At 34.3% G+C, this 14,473-nt stretch overlaps 1 protein-coding gene across 17 annotated transcripts in view; it reads left to right on the forward strand.

Moving 5' to 3' along the window:
- The window catches only part of MYCBP2 (MYC binding protein 2), a 175,474-nt gene that overhangs the window by 92,966 nt on the left and 68,035 nt on the right, over positions 1 to 14,473 (forward strand). For 13 of the 17 annotated variants that reach the window (XM_054628261.2, XM_054628264.2, XM_054628265.2 and 10 more), the window contains 11 exons: positions 494 to 700; positions 1,459 to 1,590; positions 2,132 to 2,310; positions 4,942 to 5,084; positions 5,861 to 5,961; positions 7,114 to 7,332; positions 8,442 to 8,667; positions 8,951 to 9,069; positions 10,371 to 10,458; positions 13,457 to 13,509; positions 14,182 to 14,354. In XM_054628261.2, the coding sequence (XP_054484236.2) occupies positions 494 to 700; positions 1,459 to 1,590; positions 2,132 to 2,310; positions 4,942 to 5,084; positions 5,861 to 5,961; positions 7,114 to 7,332; positions 8,442 to 8,667; positions 8,951 to 9,069; positions 10,371 to 10,458; positions 13,457 to 13,509; positions 14,182 to 14,354 (1,640 nt within the window). The remainder of the gene's footprint in view (positions 1 to 493; positions 701 to 1,458; positions 1,591 to 2,131; positions 2,311 to 4,941; positions 5,085 to 5,860; positions 5,962 to 7,113; positions 7,333 to 8,441; positions 8,668 to 8,950; positions 9,070 to 10,370; positions 10,459 to 13,456; positions 13,510 to 14,181; positions 14,355 to 14,473) is intronic. The other 4 variants (XM_054628262.2, XM_054628266.2, XM_054628288.2 and 1 more) reach the window with 1 other exon arrangement.

The following is a 14,473-nucleotide window of genomic DNA, read 5'->3' on the forward strand; positions in this document are numbered from 1 at the left end:
ACTTTGTGAAAGGCACATCACTGTCTCTATCCTATCAACAGGCTTTTCTCACAGAAAGAATCAACCTTTTGATGACATCTTGATTCAAGTGTTTTTACCATTATGTAACATCTGTTTCTGCCCTCTCTTAATCTTGACTGTACCTAAGGCAGAAATACCTTACCTTTACCTAAGGCAGAAATTCCTAACCTTTCTTTCAGTACAGCTAATCTGTATTTTTTGCTAATTCATCCATAAAATATATATTTAAATACTTTAAAAAACCGAGTTGGATTTCTGATTATTCCTAGTTATTTTCTAATTATCAGAAATACTGTCTTTTTTCTTTTTAATCAATATTAACTACAAAGCTAAATAGTGGCATCTTCTGTGGTTTATGAGTTGACTTTTAAATTTACCCAGTTGAAAAATCTGATAATTCACTTTGCTTTATTAAAGTTGTCTAAAATTTAGCAGTGAATATTTTCTGACAACTGTATTTAATTTTCTGCAGGTTGATGGACTGAATTCTCTCCATTCTGTCAAATCCACTCCAAACCGATTCACTAAAACAAGTCAGGGAAGAAGCTGGAATACTGGGAATGGATCCCCTGATGCCATATGTTTCTCTGTTGACAAACCTGGTGTAGTTGTAGTAGGATTTTCTGTTTATGGTGGAGGAGGAATTCATGAGTATGAGTTGGAGGTATTAGTTGATGATGTAAGTACTGCTTTTGGGAAAACAATTTGAACAAAAGTAACCTCAGAGGTTTTCTTAGAGTATTTTTTACAAAGTGATATTTTCATATTCATATTCTGTCTAGGCTACCAGTAAACCAGTGCACTGGTAGTAGAATTTTTCGCTTGTGGTGAAGATTTTTGTATTACCACAAGCTTCATACCATATCTAGTAGGGTCCTTATCTTGGTTATTGTTGTGAACTCTTCCTTTATTACAAGTAATATTTGAAGTATCTTGGGCTCTTCACTTTTTGGAGCTAAATAGAAATTAGTACAGTTACCTCTCTGTCAACCATGAATGAAATTAAGAAATAAGATTATAACCAAAATTGAAGAAAAGGATGATACCCTCCCAGCATGATCAGACAGTACCTACAGATGTTTCATGTGCTGTTGATATATTTTCTTAGAAGCAGCATAAAACTGTCTTCTGGGTTCTTGTAATGAAGCAAAACTACTGTTCTTTTACACACAGTTGTTCACTATAACTGATGATTGTGATGTCTTCCAAAGGACAAGCATAGGTTACTATGGGAAATTAACCTCTCTGCTCAGTAATTTCCTCTTTAGGGGAAAGGCTTCACAGTTGACTCTGAGCAGGTTTTTCATCTTTTTGTTTGTAATGCCATGTGTAAAAATTTATGCAATGAAACGTAAGTTGCACAATTTCGTGTGTCATGTATTTGTGTAAATGTGTACATGATAAATGTATTAAAATTACTTTGTTTCTTTGAATCAGAGTGATCATACTGGAGATGCAACTCATTCTCATAGATGGACATCTTTAGAATTGGTTAAAGGAACTTACACCACAGATGATTCTCCTAGTGACATAGCTGAAATCAGACTTGACAAAGTTGTGCCACTGAAGGTAAATAAAATAAAATCACATCTGTAGGTTTCATGCAACTTCTTTAGATAACAAAATTGAAATGGTCAGTGTAAATTGGGTTTTTGGATGCACATTCACAAGTTGATCTTGATGTGTGCTTCATAAAGTCTCAACTTCAACCTATAAATTACAAATTCCAAATCCTTTAGCTAGAAGAAATTAGATCCCAAGTGCATATGATTTTTATAAGTGCATATGATAGATTATAGTTGCCTAGTAATTTTAGAATATTTTTGAAAGTGCAACTTTTTTTGTGCTACTTGATAGTTAATTTTCTTGGATATCTGCTTGCTCTTAAAGTAATTAGTAGTAATTTTAAGTTATGGTCCATAATTTGGGGACATGGAACAGCTCTGATTTTTGTTTCATGCTGGGCCTTTTTCCTTTTATTTCATTTGTAGAGTGCTTTGAGGGACTTTCCAGACTCTCCAGTATTAATGTAAAATAATAACTTTCACATACCATGAAGCCATTAGATATCTGTTTTATACTGCAACCTATTTTTGCTCTCCTTTCTCAGGAAAACGTGAAGTACGCAGTTCGTTTGCGGAATTACGGCAGCCGGACTGCCAATGGGGATGGGGGAATGACCACGGTGCAGTGTCCCGATGGTGTAACGTTCACATTCAGCACGTGCAGTCTGAGCAGTAATGGCACCAACCAAACACGGGGACAGATCCCACAGATCCTTTATTACAGGTTTGTGTGGTGTAATCATTCATTTCTAAGGGAAGTGAACAAAACCATCACAGGGCTATTATACCACATCTGTTTTTAAGAAGTGATAGAAATAAATGCATCCAGAGTGTGCTTGTGATGCCTCTTCCAGCCTTATTTTAGGTTCTCTGTTTAGTTTTTTTTTTATTTGACAAATAATGTGATTGTTGACTTTTTCTGAGGTCCATTGTTTACTACCTTAAAGCTCTAAATATGAGGAACTTGTAAGATGCACTATTTCAATCTCTGTTTTTTCTATACTATAGGTGATATCTGAGAGATTACTCACTAGCATATTTATCTCTCCAACTTTTTTAATTTTCCAAAGTTTCCAAAAAAGAATTTCATCAGGTAGTGAAGCAAGGTCTATTTATATAGGAACTCCTCTCTTACTTAGAGGTGAAAGGTATAAAAAGAGAAATTGCAATTGCCTGAAGAAAATCAGCTGAAACATCTGACAGTTCTGCAGGGGAGCTTTACTTCAGCCTTTCAGGATGGCAGTAGGAATTGACTTGTGGTAATGCTTTTGCAGAAAGCATTGCTTTTGTGTTTGAGGTGCTTACCCTGATTTGTGTAAAGACAGGATTTTCAAACTGGTAGTAAAAGGCTGATTAACAGAAGATGGAAGGAATAAAATGATCAATGAATAATAATTTACCTTTGATTGTGTGAGAAGTACATAATAAAAGATGTAGACGATACGAAAAGGTAATGCTACACCAGTGATGTATTTTAGACTAACAAGCACATGAACATATATTGCTCCTAAAGTTTTAAAAAAGGTAAAATATGAAGAAATAAAGTAGCCAGCAAAATTACAGCAATAGTATATTTGAAGATACAGGATAGCTCTAAACTACCTTAAAACATAAGATTGTGCTCAAAGATCCAGCTTGTCAATAAAACCAGTAATTACTTATGAAAGAATAGAATTGCAGTGGTGCAGATCATGATACTTTAATTGATTTAGTCTCCTGGAAACTTGGACTTTATTATGAAGTATCTTAATTGGAAAGTGTCATTATGTAAGAAGGATGAAAGACAGACATGGAAAACATCTATTTTCACTCCTAGATTGTCTGCTTTTATATGGACAGAAGAGAAAATTAAGAGAAATAACAATTTCTTTGATTTCAGAAAAGCAAAGGACATAATTTCAGTTATGGAAACTTCAAGGCATTCTAACAATGATAAATCAGCATATGAAAAACCCCACACCAAAGTCCCTTCTTCAGATCAGAGCAGTCTCAGGTTTTTTTGTTTCAACTAATAAAATTCAAAGAGGCTTTTGAAAGACTAGTGGTACAAGTTGGAACTGTTACAGAATAAATTGTGTTAAAAAAATTGCAGCTGCTGTGCTGTAATCACAGTGTCTTTGTAGTTTGCATAGACAAGATAAATTTATCTTTTGCATGGTTATGGACTTAGTTTGGGGACTCACTGTTTGATATATAATGATTTGAAGTTTTGATTTGCCTACAGCAGAGAAACAAATGTTCAGTCAACTATTACAGAGCAGCTTGTAAAAGTTCACACTTCATTTTGTTTGGAGGATGCTCAGATATCAATCAAAATATTTCTTAGGCATATGCAAAAAAACCCCACATATAGAAGTTAACACACTTTTGATAAGGGGAGAAAAGTTTTGGAGGGATTTGTTGGAAAAGTACTCAGTTGAATTGCACCTACCATCAGTAGCTAAAAAATTCAAATGAGAAAGGCTTGAGGCTGACAGCAAAGCTACAATTCTAGGACACTTTGAAAAAATAATATTTTTGTATGAGTCATTGATTCACATGACAGAGAAGGAGAAATATCCTTGTTCACTGAACTGCTCAAAGTAAAATTTCTTAAAGTTCTGAGGTGCTAGTCCTGAAATAATGCACTGGACAAACAGAAGATATCCCAAAGAAAATAGTAGATTTTGTTTTACATGTTGACTAAGTGATTTTATTTCTCTGTGCCAAGAGAGCACAGAGAAATAAAATCATTATCATAATCAATAATGATAATCATTAATCATTATCATATTGAAGGCTTGAATTAGTTTGTAATTGTCATTTGATAGCTTTGAAAAAGCAAATCAAACCTTATTGAAATGATTGCATGCATGATGTTGTTTAGGAGAGCCTAATTTGACATACAGAATGGATTTAAAAGAAAGAACTGTTTGGTAAGTCTTGGGTGAGCCCAGGACTGTTTCAAAGCCATAATTAATCTTTGAAATAAGAAGGGAGAATCTTTGTCTCTTATGAAAATGCAGAAATATCCATTAAGGACATTTTACTTGTTTCTGTGAATCATTACTTGCTCTGTTTTTACCAAGACAAGGAACTGGCTTTGGAAGAGCATAGCAATTAATTTTGTGGTTTAAAAGACATCTAGAGAAAAGAAACATTGCAGAAAAATGCTTTTTATACTTTTTGCCAAATGAAGTTCTTGCAAAGACTAACAATGACACATTTCCTCCAAAATATCCTCCATGGTTTCTTTGTGGTTTTTTATTGCTTTATCAAAAATTGTTTTGCTTATTCTATGCCAAAAATTAGTCAGTAGTGTTTTTTAATGTAATTTTGTATTTGTGAACTTACTTTAACTTAATCCACTTTCCAGGAGTGAGTATGATGGTGATCTGCAGTCACAGCTGTTGAACAAAGCTAATGAAGAGGACAAAAACTGTAGCAGGGCTCTTTCTGTCGTGAGTGCTGTTGTCCGAGCAGCCAAAGACTTGTTGCACAGAGCTCTTGCTGTAGATGGTAAGGCTTGAGAAAACTTACTTTACTTTTCAAAACTTTTTACTTTGCTAGCAAGCCATAATAGTAGAATATGACCGAATACAAGAGCTGTGATGTTTCTCTTTTGCTTTCCAAAGAATATTTTTCTAAACTTTCATTCCTGTAGGTATCAAACTCTGAGCATCTTTCATATCATTGAGTTATGCTTGTGATAGCATAGTCAGATACTTTGTATAATTGCTCATCAATTTAGCAAGTCTTGTATTAAAGCTGGTAAGATTCTTTATTTCCTAAAGATGTTTTATGGCAGGTTAGTTGCAAATTTCCTCAGTGTTTAGCACAGAGGTTGTCATCAGTAGGACTGGTTAATGTAATTAATATATAAGCACTTAAACATCCCTTTTTGAGAAATGTACATATCAGCCATTGTAGCCAAAATGTTCAGAATATTGCATAGTGCTATAAAACTCATTTTGAAGGGCTGGGACGACTGTTGTGCTAACTTTTATACTGTAGAAAATATGAACACAGTTTCACAAAATGGCAAAGAATGCAATAAAATAATGCTCTAAGAGAAGGACATTTTTCAAGAGATCTATATATAATGATATATTTATCTTGAGTGGACTTGGCAGACTTGGAATTCAACAGTGCCTAAATAATGAAAACAATTTGAAGTAAAAATAGTCTGGGAAATAGAAGTTTTAATTTAGAAGGGGCAAACCAGAAAAATAAGATGTGCTTTGAACCACACCATGTTTATTAATAAGACCTCTGTTCTAATTATCTTTTTTAAGCTGAAGACATTCCAGAATTACTCAGCTCTTCCAGTCTGTTTTCAATGCTGCTTCCCCTCATCATAGCCTACATAGGACCAGTAGCAGCAGCTATTCCCAAGGTATGCTCCTAACGAGAAATTACTGAAGAAATGTATGCAAGGAAAAGGTTTACTCTGAAAATTTGACCATCTTCATTTCTTACTATTCTGTGAATTAGTGGTTTATATTTAATGAGTCATGAATTTTCCATGAGTCAAGAATTTAGAAAACATGTAATGACTTTTTTTTAAACTTGAATTGAGAACATGATAACAAAAATACCTTAAGGAATAAGAGAAATATGAGAGGCTTTAGTAGTAGGAAAAGATAAGGAATGAGAATAATGTAATTACAACTCATTGATGAACATTGGGGGATGAAATGGTTTTTTTATGTTATATAAATATTATTTTCACAGTAAGGAGCAGAAGCATTTGCTCATTAAATTAAGATTATTTCTGTCAAACTTAGCGCTAGAAAGATGTCAGCTATAAAGAAAGGAACATTTCTTTCCAGTGCCATGGCATTTCTTGCATGTGCCTGGTCTGGGACACTCCTGAGATCTGTTATTAGATCTACAAATGTCAATAATCCTTAGCTAGTATACACTATTATCTTTTATTGCTTCTTCATGAGCTGTAAGATGTTTTCTGACTTCTTTTCCAAAGGGGAGGAAATAGAACTGACCACTTAAAATCTAGCAGACATGCTATGAAAGACAGTGTCAGATTTTAGTTACCTTGTTTCTTCATGGAACTGAGATTTGAAATAACCAAGTGTTTTGCTGTAGAAGTAATTTGTAGAAGTGTTCATCTGCTTAGAAAATGTAGTGAAGATCACCGGGAACGTAATATTAATATTAAAATTAATATGTTTATAGAGTATAACTGGATTTTGGCTTTAGTATGGTATTTATTTTTGTGAACTTGTGCTTCCCGTTTGTTAATGCTCAAGATTTTAATAGAAGCTATTTTAGGGAAAGGATGTCACAATTATATGCAGATTCTTGTTTCAGCTTTGGCACAGCTCCAAGAGAAGATTAATGTACTGGTGCTTTTTCTGTTAGGATTGTGTAGATGCAGAATTGCAAAATGATTGAATGAATTGTTATTAGTGATATTCTGAGAATGTTCAAACATTCTCAGAACCACTGAAGAGAAATGGAAGTATTAGACTATTGTTTTCACCAACTTATAAGACGTTCTAATAACATATGTGGTGTTATGTTACAGGTTGCTGTTGAGGTCTTTGGCCTGGTACAACAGCTGCTTCCTTCTGTGGCAGTTCTGAATCAGAAATACGCCCCTCCAGCTTTTAACCCAAATCAGTCTACAGACAGCACCACTGGAAACCAGCCAGAGCAAGGGCTTTCAGCTTGTACTACCTCCAATCACTATGCTGTTGTAGAAAGTGAGCACCCCTATAAACCTGCCTCTGTTACACATTATAAGGTGAGCACCATTTCTAAGTGCACATGCTGCTTTCTAAAAGCTTTACACATGAGTTTTCTTGAGTCAGCATTTGCTATCTGAAAAATTGTTGCTGTGGATGATAATTAATATTGTTGCATATTGAAGACATTATATTATTGCTGTACTGCTTTTTGGACAAAACTCTACATCAAGTATAGTGGAAAATAGTGAAGTTTTAACCCCCTAATTCAGGTATCTGCTTTAAATCCCTAAATTTGCATAGTCTTATATTTTTCTGCTGTCATACAGTTTCTTTGCTTTAACTGTAGAGGTTGTGAAGTTCAAAGTCTTTATGTATAGAGTATGTAATCACATACCAGATTTTCTTACCTAATGCTTAAACAGTGTTTTGTAAGAATGCATAAAGTCAGTTCTAGTCAAATTAACATCCAGAAGTAGCAAAGCTATAATCAAGAGCCTGAACAGGACACAAATTATTACTTTGCTATTCCAGTGCTTGTCCTGTGAGACAGCAAGACATCCACTGCAGAAAATGTAGTTACCATTTGATCATCTTGATGCAATAATGCTTACTTTTGTCCTAAAAGTTTATGGAGCATGTCTAAAGCCTTGGGTTTAGTAGTTACTACCTTCGATTTTCTGTAGCTATATGCTATTGTACTGCAGGCCACATTCACTAGTGGAATTCAGCTGCTCTGTACTTTTCTGGGATTGCACAAAATAGATGTTCATTATGTTTGTTGAAGTTTGAGTTTGAAAAGGTATCCGAGAGTTCATTGTGTGTAGTAGTCTGTGGCTGTTTTGTTTAATGAACCTGTACAGAATTCTTGAAAGCAATCACAAGTGGTGCCAGTGCAAATACTTAAACAGAATATTAAGTTATAACACAGGGTTCTAATTGTGTAAAGTGTGGATCATTTCAGGTGTATATAAATTTCAAGGAATAAATTAGGTTAATGTTAATTAAAAGAATAGCAGAACAATTGTGCAGAATTACATAATTAAATCACTTCTGTAGACTAAATCAGAGTTAAGGCCAAATGGAAATGAAGAAGTAAGTGTAAAAAAAAAAAAACAAACAAGAACCCCAAAAGCTTGGACATAATTAACCTATTGCTTTGTTTTAGGTGACTTTTCCTGAATGTGTCAGGTGGATAACAATAGAGTTTGACACTCAGTGTGGCACTGCTCAGTCAGAGGATGTTCTTCGTTTACTAATTCCTGTCAGAATTGCACAGAGCCTGGGATTTGGACCAAAGCATACCTCTGTTCATGAGAACCTTAATTCATGGATAGAACTGAAAAAGTTCTCTGGATCTTCAGGATGGCCTACCATGGTGTTGGTATTGCCAGGTAATACTTAGATACTGATGTAATTGCTGGTAATGTGTGTTACTGCAATAATTAAAGGAAGTTTGATTTTTCTGCAGAATTATCTTGGCAAACAAAATTAAAGAAGGGTCTTTATCCAGCTGGCAAGTTAATTATGTCTGTAGTAGGTTTCTTGCTTGACGTATTGATCTGCTGGTTTTTCCCATGATTTTAATTCACATTTTACCTATAAAGGCTGGGTTTCATATATATTTACGTAAAAGAGGAGGAATATATTATTAATTTATCCTTTTACTTCTCTAAGGGAATGAAGCACTTTTTTCTCTGGAGACTGCATCAGACTATGTGAAAGATGAAAAAGCTTGTTTTTATGGCTTCAAATGTTACGCAATTGGATATGAATTTAGTCCAGGAAGTGATGAGGTAAGGGAAAAAGTGAGGTAGTTATAATTGCTTCACCTAATAAATCACCTAATAAATTTTTTGAGGGTAAAAAAAAATTGTATTTCCACTTATGGCTAGGTGACACATTGCAAAATATTTTTAGATTAATTATATAAAAGTAATAACATTTTTTTGCTAAGAGCATTATTAATTTGAAATTCTTTAATCAGGATACTATTGAAATGGCTTTTTGCATGGTTTGTGGCACTCTGCAAAAACATAGTTTGGTTTTATCTTGTGTGTCAGTGGGATATAAGATTTCCTGAAATTCTGGCCTACTCTTGCATCAAAGATCTAAGATGTGGGGCTTTTTACTGTCACTGCCTATTGAATGACATTGAATGACTTGCATTATTTTCCAGTGCTCACTTAGATCAGAACTCGCAGACTCCTTGGAAATGCTATGTGCATTTAGGCTACCTCAGGTTTTACCCAGTGGTCTCCTCATTTTACCTTTAAGGACATGAGTCATTTCCACCACTGTTTATTGCAAAGGGAAGATCAGATTTCTTCACGACCCAATTGTGTCTTTGGCTATTTTAAGAGATTACGGAAAACACTTAATATATACTTTTTTATATACTACATCCAGTTTTATACTACATCCAGAAAGATAAGTCTTCCCTTGTCCTGGGAATCTTTGGCCCTGTTCCTTCATGTGGATTTCACAAGGTCTGCATCTTGCTTACACTACAACCCTCGCAGAAGATTTACCTCATCTTATTCTGGATTTTGCTAAAGCTAAATCATGTCTTCACATTTTCAGAATGTCAAGTTCTTTGGAATTTCTTTACATATCAGATAAGGACACATACCATAAGATTGTTATCTATGGTGGTACTGGCTTTCAGCAGAATCAGATTTGTAATTCTACAGATGATTGAATTAGTCTGTGTTTGTTTAAGCAAAAGTTATTTCTATTCAAAAATACCCATGAAGATTCATATGTCATTCTTTTTCTTTAAAGAATTTTCAAACAAAGCTGCTGGCATATTTTTAATGCTCAGTGCTAAAACATGCTAGCTAATACCCTAAGTCTATCATCTAAAGAACAGTTATAAGTAGCTGTTTTCAAACATACCTTTTTATGCTAAAAATTTTGGTACACTGTCCTATGTTGCAGCAAAACATGGCAGTAGCTGTATGACAAGAAATACATTGCTGAGAAGCTTCAAACTGGGACATACACTATTTCTTAATATAAAACATTGACAGAAAAATGTATTTATTGTCCTATTTTCTGAGACACTGATATTTTTTACATTTTTTTTAATTTGAAGGGTATTATTCAGCTGGAGAAAGAACTGGCAAATTTGGGAGGATCATGTGCAGCAGCTTTGATGAAGAAAGATTTAGCACTTCCTATTGGTAAGAACATACTTCATTTTTTCATCATTGTCCATGTTTTCTGAATTAATAGTACAGTCAGATCTTATTGTTGCTTTTAATTAGAGATAATAATACAAAATTGTCTTCAAACTGAATTAATCAAATAATAAAGCTGGCAGTATTTTCTCCTTGTCTTTTTCCCTTTGTGTGTATATGGGGAAGAGGGACACCTGGTAATTTAAATTTGAATGAGCTCACCCCATCCACAGGTAGTGTGTGACTGTATGAACTGTGTCCCACAGTTTCCTCGTGGTACTTCCTAAATGTGCAGGTATCATCTTTGTATTTCTCTTTCACTGTTTTTTTTCTCCCTACACTTCACACCTCTCTGTATGAAAAATACCTGCATCATTGAATTGCAAAACTTAAAGTACTGTTTTAAAGTTGAAAGTGACCATTTTGTCTGTAGACCTTATAGCTAAAAATATTTCTACTGTAGCTTTTTTTTCTGCAATTAGAAAAGAAATCACATATTTTTACCACAGATGCTGCAAATAGAGGTTTATAGTAACCCAACTGCAATTTAAAATGCAAGGAAAAATGAGTTTGTGGAAATTAATGGATATGGAGATGGAATTAGAAATTCTAATGATGCAGCTGTATTTTGAGTAATATAATTTCTCTTAAATAGCACCAGCATATAGGAAAAACAGGCTCATAATTTATAATAGGATATCTCTCTGATCATTTTAATTTAGGGACACAAATCAAAGCTCAGATACTGTTACAGTCGAAGTGTGGATTAATGAGCAGGAGAGCACTGATCAGTGTGGAGTTCTAATCACAAAACCTTCTTCGTATTTTTAATCCAGTATTTTGCTTGTGTATTTGGATTGTTTACAAATTTCTTTATGTTGTAAGGAGGTGCCTCAATTGCACTAGTAGATCTGTACTTCACTCTCCAATGTACAGGCAATTCTTCAGGTTAAATAAGTGCCCTCCTCTCTTATCCCTCAAGCTACTTAATTTTGTTGACTTCTCTTAGTTTTGTATTCTTCTGTGCAACAACAACAAAAAGATTGAAATCCTTGTAACTTATTTTCCCATATTTTGCAATACTTCATACTTTTCTCCTGAGAGCTTTTTATGTTTGTTCTGTTAAAATGCCTGGAATGAGAAGGGTGACACATAGATTGACTTTATGCTATCCCATAGAAATTTGAAATAAAATATGCAGTGAAGTTACCTATGCAATCACAGCTGCATACAAATATGGTTGTTTATGATCTGTAAGAGAGGAGGGGTAGGTGCATTGCCTCTAAGGAGTTTCTTGATGACTGATCTAATGGCAATTGATTTGTCTGACTGTTTATCTAACATCAACTCAAGAACTTCAACCAAGTCTCCTAATGTTGCTGGTAAGATTACAGTGCTTGTGCTATATAAGTGTATTGTTTCTCTCCAAGACCACTAGACCCTCTGAGTAAACAAAACTGGGGAATTGTAGCCAACAGTGGTAGTATTTGCAAATGGAAACTACTGTGCAGCCTTCTAAAATGGTTCTCAGTTGTATGTAATTTTGCTTTGAGTGTTTTGCCTGGTGTCTCAGAAAAACACTGTGGCAGAAAAAGTGGTAAAGTTGTGGTTTTCTAGAGCAACATTTAAAAGCCTTAGTATCAGACTTTATTTTTCTTTTCTATTTATTTTCTTTTCTTTTAGTATCAGGCTTTCTTTTTCTGCATCCTAGTTTATGCATCTTCTACCTTTTTCTGCAAGTGAAATGCTTATTTAATACTGTCGTTCCTAATCTGCAGAGCCTTTTACCGGACTTGTGGAAGAGTGTTTCTTAAGGAAAACCTACATAGAATAATAGAGTCAATAATCATATAAAAGACTTTCTTGTAATGCATACACATAGGAAAGGCCCTTTTTAGTAGACTTTTCATATTTTGTTACACTTTCTACAGTTTTATTTTTTAGTAATTGTTGTAGTGGGTATGTTCAGTGTGCAAAGGCAAATATTTGTGGGAGTATTCCTCTAGAAATATTAGGAATAAAAGTGTTTTGAAGGCCCTAACAAGGTTAAGGCTATTTTGCTCTGAAGGAAGGTGGACCAGAAAGTGATTTCTTCACATACTAGGAAAAGTGTCTTTGAGAGTTACACCCAAATAGTGTTCAAGTTACCATGTTCAAATGGTCGTTCTTCCCTCTTGCGACTTCCAGATGTGAATTTAAGATACTTCTCTCCAAGAGAGAGATCTGGTCTATGACCAAGATCTGACTTCAACAGCAGTGTGAAATTGGTTTATGTATTTTGTATTAATACATTCCTAATTGTATCAAAGCTAGCAGTAGTTTATTTCTGAGGGCAGTTTTTAAATGTCTTTATTTCTTTCAATTTTTAAAATTACCTTGGAACTTGGTTTTCTTATTTCTCTCTCTTCTTACTAGTAGAATTTCCTGAAATGTTTTTAAAAGAGAGTAGAAATATGGTGACCTTATCTGTTTCACCCCTCTGTTAAAAGACCGTGTTTGGCAATTATGGTTATCCTGGAATCAGGCTTTGGAGTTGGATTTGTGAGAAAGAAATACTGTGTAATAGTATGTATTTGAGCTTTCTGTTTTAGGAAGAATCATAATTTATGAAATTGTGCAGGGTTTGTCAGGTTTTCAAATAATTTTACAAAGGTAAGCTCTTAAAAGGGAGCAGCTTTTGCATACTTAGAGATACTGCTTCTCATAACCTCTCCTGACCTCTCAAAATCTTTCTGAAAATATCTAGTCACATCCAAAGACTTGCCATACATAGTGCCTTCGAGATAAAAAGAGAAGCACCAAATTTTTGTTCTGTGCACTGAACTACACAATACTGCATGTTTACGATGTTATTTATAAATATTAGTATTTCAGCTGCTGATTGAACAGTATGATACATCCTTATGCAGACTTGAAATCTGTAGTATAAAAAGCTTCACAAAACAGAATTGAATCTCATATGCTGCAGTATGTAGATAATATAACTGGTTTATTTTTCCAGCAGGTAGTGAGTTTGAAGAGGATCTTGAGATACTTGAAGAGGCTGCCTTACAGGTATGCTGCTGCTTTTTATCCATTGCAATGCACTTAAGCACAGAATTGCATTGAAACTGACTCCTACAGAAGAAAATAATTTGTAAGGCTTTTATAGTAGAATGGAATCCAGCTTATTATTTGACAGTTTAAGAAAATAATACAGAATTTTAGTATTTAAATTAAATCATTTTTTATAATGAATCTGCTTGGAAAAAAATACATGTAATGTCACGTAGAACATTAGATGACCAAGTATTTCAAAATATCTGTTTGGCTGAAGTTGTAGTATTTGGCATGTTTTAAATGTTACCAAGATGAATCTTTTACATGTCTTTGTAATGACAGAAATAAAAACTTTTTCAGCTGAGCAGTGATGTTAATCAAGTCTCAAATAATATGATTGCAGTTGTTCTGGTTTGTTGATGGTCTTTTGTTGAGTACAATGGGAGTTAATGCTGAATCTCCCTCAACTCAAGGTCATTTAACCTCTTTTGGCTTAATGGTTTAATAGACTGTGATGGCTTTTTTTAAAGCTTTTATGATGGTAGAGCTTATTCTTCTTGAAAAGTTTTAAATGCTCAAAATGTTTTTACCAATTGTTTCACGTTATGGGAAAATGTGAACATGCTACTGAAAAGCTGTTCTGTGTCTCTCTTTTCACCCCCAACCTCTGCCAAAAAAACCAAAAAGGTGTGCAAAGCTCACTCAGGCATTCTTGGGAAAGGCTTGGCACTGTCTCACTCCCCAACCATTTTGGAAGCTCTCGAAGGAAGCCTTCCCCTGCAGGTCCAAAGCAATGAGCAGTCGTTTCTGGAAGATTTCATTGCTTGTGTACCAGGATCAAGTGGTGGACGACTCGCAAGGTAAAACTGCACTGTTGCTTGTCCTTCTAACTGGCTATAGAACTGTCATAGTTATTTTAAGTATTAGTTGACTAAAACTGTTTGGCTATATTGATTCCATTAATACATTAGTTAAAAGC

Source organism: Agelaius phoeniceus, chromosome 2, assembly GCF_051311805.1.
Source record: "Agelaius phoeniceus isolate bAgePho1 chromosome 2, bAgePho1.hap1, whole genome shotgun sequence".
Classification (NCBI taxonomy): Eukaryota; Metazoa; Chordata; class Aves; order Passeriformes; family Icteridae; genus Agelaius; species Agelaius phoeniceus.